General features: G+C 30.0%; 1 protein-coding gene across 1 annotated transcript in view; it reads left to right on the forward strand.

Moving 5' to 3' along the window:
• Positions 1–4,500: 4,500 nt before the first annotated feature.
• LOC107464994 (uncharacterized) overlaps positions 4,501–5,326 on the forward strand; it is a 3,794-nt gene continuing 2,968 nt past the window's right edge. Inside the window, exon 1 of the mRNA XM_016083961.1 lies at positions 4,501–4,862. Within this exon, the coding sequence (XP_015939447.1) occupies positions 4,501–4,862 (362 nt within the window). The remainder of the gene's footprint in view (positions 4,863–5,326) is intronic.

Raw genomic sequence — 5,326 nt, forward strand, 5'->3', positions numbered from 1 at the left:
GATGAATTATATAATTCAAATGGCATAGTTTTTCGATATTTATTTATGAGATTGCACATATTTTTTAAATTTTTAGATAATATTTTATTAGATATATGCTAATAAAACTAAAGATTTAGTAATAACATTAATTATAATATTAGTAGATAATACTGTATTAGCAATAGCAATAACCAGGGACGGATTTAAGTATAATATTGTAGGACAAATGCCTCCACTATAATTTGAATTTTTTTTAGTAGTACACGATAATAATATTTATTTGTCTCTATTAGATTATTAAATTTAACTACACAATAATTTTTACTCAATTATTAATACTTAATTGTCAATTTAAAATTTTTTTATTAGATATTCGTTAGAATTATCAATTCTCATACTTAAACGAAATTAGTGTTCTTTTTTTAAAATCAACTCAAAAGATATATTCTTTTTTAAAATTAGCTTTAATTTTTGCATAGCAACTATATTATAATTGAAAAAACTTTTTTAATTATAAATATCAATAAGAGTTGACTTCTAATTGTGTTGGGAAATAAATTTTTAAATAATTGTTTAGTAATATATAGAATGAGAGAAATTTTGGTGGTAGTGTTAAAAGAAAAATTACTTAATTTTTTAAAAATATAAAACCTAAAACAATAGAATTTTAAATTATATATTATTATTTAAATTACTATTTTAGTGTTTTAATTTGTATATTAGATATATTCGATATTTTGAAGGCTAATCGTATTTTACAATAACAAAATATAATTATAACAATAATTATACTATATGTACATAAAAAATTATCTGTATAAAATATATATTAAAATATAAAATACACATTAAAAATAAGTTAAACAATATATATATTTATACACAGATATATAATGATTAATAGATAATTTAATATTTAATTTTTTATATACACATACTATTTTTATTATAAAAGTTATTATGATGTTATATAAATTTTGTTCCCACTATCAAAATTTTATGAATTCGTGATTGGCAATAACGTTAGTTATATTCTTAGATGTATTAGTAATAACCGTAGTAGTGATCTGTTAATATGTGACAGTAATTAGAAAACACTACAATTCATTAGAATATTTAATTAGTATGTTAGAACTAGTTATTTCGATATTATAATATTAATTAATATGTTATTAGTGTTTTGGTAAAATTAGAACTAGTGTGTTTAGAATTTATGAATAATTTTATTAATTACAAAACCATGTACCGGGAATAATATAATTAGCATTTTATATTTTCGGTAATGTTAATATTAAATGTTTTATGTTAATGAAAATAAACAATAAAATTTTTGGTAATTTTTAAAAATGTTATTAATTGTTGGTCGCAGTTAAAATGAATTATTTCGATAATTTTATTAATTAAAATAATAAAAATTATGCATAATTTTATGATTTTAATAATTAAACTAACGAAAATTATGATTGTTTAGGTTTATGGATAACCTAATAATTAAATTGAACTTTTTTGGGTATTGTTAATAATAAAATTAATTATTATAGTAATTAGGGAAAAAATCATAATAAGCCAATGCCATCTCGAATTTACGTATATAAGCCAAACCAAAAAGGTTTTTAGTAATCCGCCAGAACATATTTTTATATAATTCGAACTATAGTGGTTCAACTGCATTTGCTAATAATTCGAACTAGAGCAGTTCGAATTAGCAGTTGACTTTTGTTAATAAATCGAACCAGGTTGGTTCGAATTATGAATGCATGTAATTTGAACCATGCTGGTTTGAATTATAAAGAGAGAAGACAGCCAAAGTAATTCGAACAAGGCTGGTTCGAATTACGAAATCCCTAATTCGATGAAGGCTGGTTCGAATTAGTGGGAGACAGAGCAGTATATATATGGTTGTAAACGTGAGTTGCTCTCATTAGAGGGTGTAAGATGGCTACACTACAAGAAAAAGGCGTATTTGTAACAAAAAATATTGTTACAAAACGTCGATATTTTGACACAAAAGTTTTTTGTAACAAAAAAAGGGTCCATTGCAGTAAGTCCCGTTACAAAAAGTTTTTGTAACGAAAAATGAAACTGTTACAATTCAATACCATATTTTGTAACAAATTTTTTTAATACAAAAAACCAGAAACTGTTACAAAAGTGATAACAAATTTTGATCTTGAGAGTATTTTTCGCGACAGTCAATTTTTTCCTATCAAAGAATTTTGTTACAAAATGTAACATGATTTTGTAACATTTTTTTTCTTTAGTTACGAAAGCAAATTAATTATTTTGGAACAACTTTTTTTTATTACAAATTACATGCATAATTTACTAAATTATTTTTTAAATTAACTAACATATTAACGCTTTTAATAAGCAAGTTTACATGTATATAATATGCAAAAATATACATAAGTCAAACAAGATCCTTTTAGCTGAAATTGTCTTCAAACAAAATAACATTAGCTAGTGAGTACATTGATTAGTTCAACCAAAACATAAAAGTCCTAACACAAAAGTTCAACCAAAACATAAAAGTTCTAACATAGATTAGTGTCTCTATGCATCAAAACATTCTTGAGCCCTCAAGATACCATATGGTCACCATTTCAGCACTCCTGTAAATAAGAAAAACCGAATCAAAAAAGTTAGAAACAAGATATAACACTAATTATAATTTTTTCACTAAGTTTTATCCAAAATGTTTAGAAAAATTTCGGTAGAACCTCCCCTAAAACTTGGATATTTCCACCGTCCACGATTCCAACAAACACAACCAATTCACAACTTATGTCTCAGTCATACCCAACCAAATTTATCAAACCAAATAATAGGATATTTGTCATTTTTCAACTATGACACAAGTAAAATGTGATAAATAGATCCATATACAAATTAAAGTATACTAATATAAAATGGGAATCATCTACGAAAATGTATTAAAACCATAAGCAACTTTAGGAGTACCTTTAGGGTCTAGTTGGTTTCATTGTCAAAGCGCTCTATGAGAAAGTTCACAACAGCTTGTTGAGCTTTCATTTGAGCTAATTCTTCCTCTTACCGTGTTCGTTGCTCTTCAAGTTTTTCTTTGAGCACATCTATTTCCTTTGTTAGCTCCTCACGGTTTTGCATTACCTCTTGAAGTTGTGCTTGAATCCTTAACTTAGACTTTGGAGCCTTTATGCCATAACTTGCACCAAAATTACAAATAAAGAAGAAAAGAGTTGAATTGAGTGTGTAAATCAACAGAAAAGATGGTGTTTAAGAAAACTGAAATTGCATACAACCACCCCTAACTTCCTCTCCAAGTGTTTTATTTGCTTCCCTAGCTAGTCTCCTTGGTCAGCTTCTCCTGACTATTAGCTACTTTCTTTAGGAAGAAAGTAATTAAGAAAGGTGTTTATTGAGAGTTTTAAAGTTGAGAGCCCTAATGTGAAATACACACAGACTGAGATTCAGTCCGTATACAACTACGAAACCACTGAACTTGTTCACGAGAACAAGAATGGCACTTATCAATGGGTTATCAAGCCCAAGACCATCAAATATGAATTTAAAACTAACACCCATGTCCTTAAAATAGGGTAATTACTTTAATTATCCCTCAATATATTTTTTCTTTGCTTCACCATTCTATATTGTCAAGTCTTTCATTTTTTTTAATCTTTGTAAAAAGGCTATAACTTTATTTGTGCTGGTTTAATTTGTATTATTGTTGACATGCAAGGTTTTTGTTGCACAGATAAAACATAAAAACAGAAAAAGCAATAGATTAAGACATAGAATGGTCACTTGGGCATATTTACAAACAGATAGAATACCTAAACTAGATACCTTTGTGGCCTCAATATGGTGGTGGTGCAGATGCCCATGATGATGATGATGATGGCCATGATCATGAGGATACCCAAAGCCATAAAGTTTCATATCTTCCTCCTCTGCTAACTCCTCAGGAAGCTTGTGGTTATTTTTGTTGAATACTTTTACAAAAAAGAAAAAAATAAAGTCATTGATAAATACATAAAAGAGAACACAAAAATGAGTATGAACATGGTTAAGAATCGAGTTAGAGAAACAGGCTCCTGTTATGAATTCTTAATGTTATGAGTTCTTACACGAGAGGAGTGAATTTATATATGTATATAAGAGATGGAAGCTAATCAACTTCTAGCCTCTAACAACCTTTAACTCCTGACATATATCCATCACATGTTTTAATGATTTTCATGATGTATCCTAGTTCATCAAGGTGTAATTTCCCACCAAGTTGTCGTGACAAGTACCATCTAAAGAGTTCCACTACACTCGTATTCTTCCACACCAATATTTTCAACCACAACAACATCAACAGAATCAACTAACAACATAGGCAACAATATTTCAGCTAAAATCAGTAGATTATCAACTAACAATACAGGCAACCATACTCAAATAAACTGCACTTACCTTTTCAGCAGAAAAGCAATCGGACCAGACCGGCAAACACGACCGAACCAAACTAGAATTGAGACCAAGACAAGAAGGATGGTGATGCTGGTGGTGCATTTACTGCAGGAACCCCTGACAGAACTGACAGTAGCTTCAAAGAGGCTGCTGAGATCGCAAACCCTAATAAAAGAGAAGTGGAATTTGAGTAGTAGTAGTGGCGCTGGTGGCTCTGGCAGCAAGGACGCGACACCGGTTCACCTCCAGCGACGGCAAGCTCGATCGACGGCAACTGGGTGCGGCGTCGGTGACAGAATCGGCTTCCCTTATCTCACGCGCTTCACTGGCTTCCGTCAATCTCTGTCAGCGTTGCTCTCCCTTTCTCCTTCAAGGTCGAAGGTAGCGAAACTAACGGCGGCGTCTACGGCAACGCATGGCGGCGGCGGAAACACATGGCGCCGGTGAGGACGAACGGCGTTTGAACGTCTCCGTCGATCTCTCTCTCTTCGGGGTTCTGCTTCTCTTTCCTTCTCCCCCGTGGTGATTGAACAACAGCGCTGGTGGCAGTGACGGCCACCGCGCCGTCTCTCTCTTCCCCCTCCTTCTTCCTTCGCAGCTCCCTCGCTTTTTGATTTTCGTTTCCCCCCTCAAGTCCCCCCTGTTTCTTTCTTTCCTTTCAATATGCGTTTATGCCTTATGCAATTAGGTTAGAATTAGGTTTTAATTTAGAAAATTTAAGTTAGGATAAAATATATACAAATAATATAATAATTTTAGAAAATATTTGAGATAAAATAATAATTTAAAATTTGAATTTAATTTGTTGAGATTATTTTTAAAATGGATAAAATTTTATACATCAATATATCAATTAATTTAACTTATTATTTTTTATTTAAATTATAAAATAAATGTATTAATTATA

The sequence above is a fragment of the Arachis duranensis genome, chromosome 9 (assembly GCF_000817695.3).
Source record: "Arachis duranensis cultivar V14167 chromosome 9, aradu.V14167.gnm2.J7QH, whole genome shotgun sequence".
In the NCBI taxonomy this organism is placed as follows: domain Eukaryota; kingdom Viridiplantae; phylum Streptophyta; class Magnoliopsida; order Fabales; family Fabaceae; genus Arachis; species Arachis duranensis.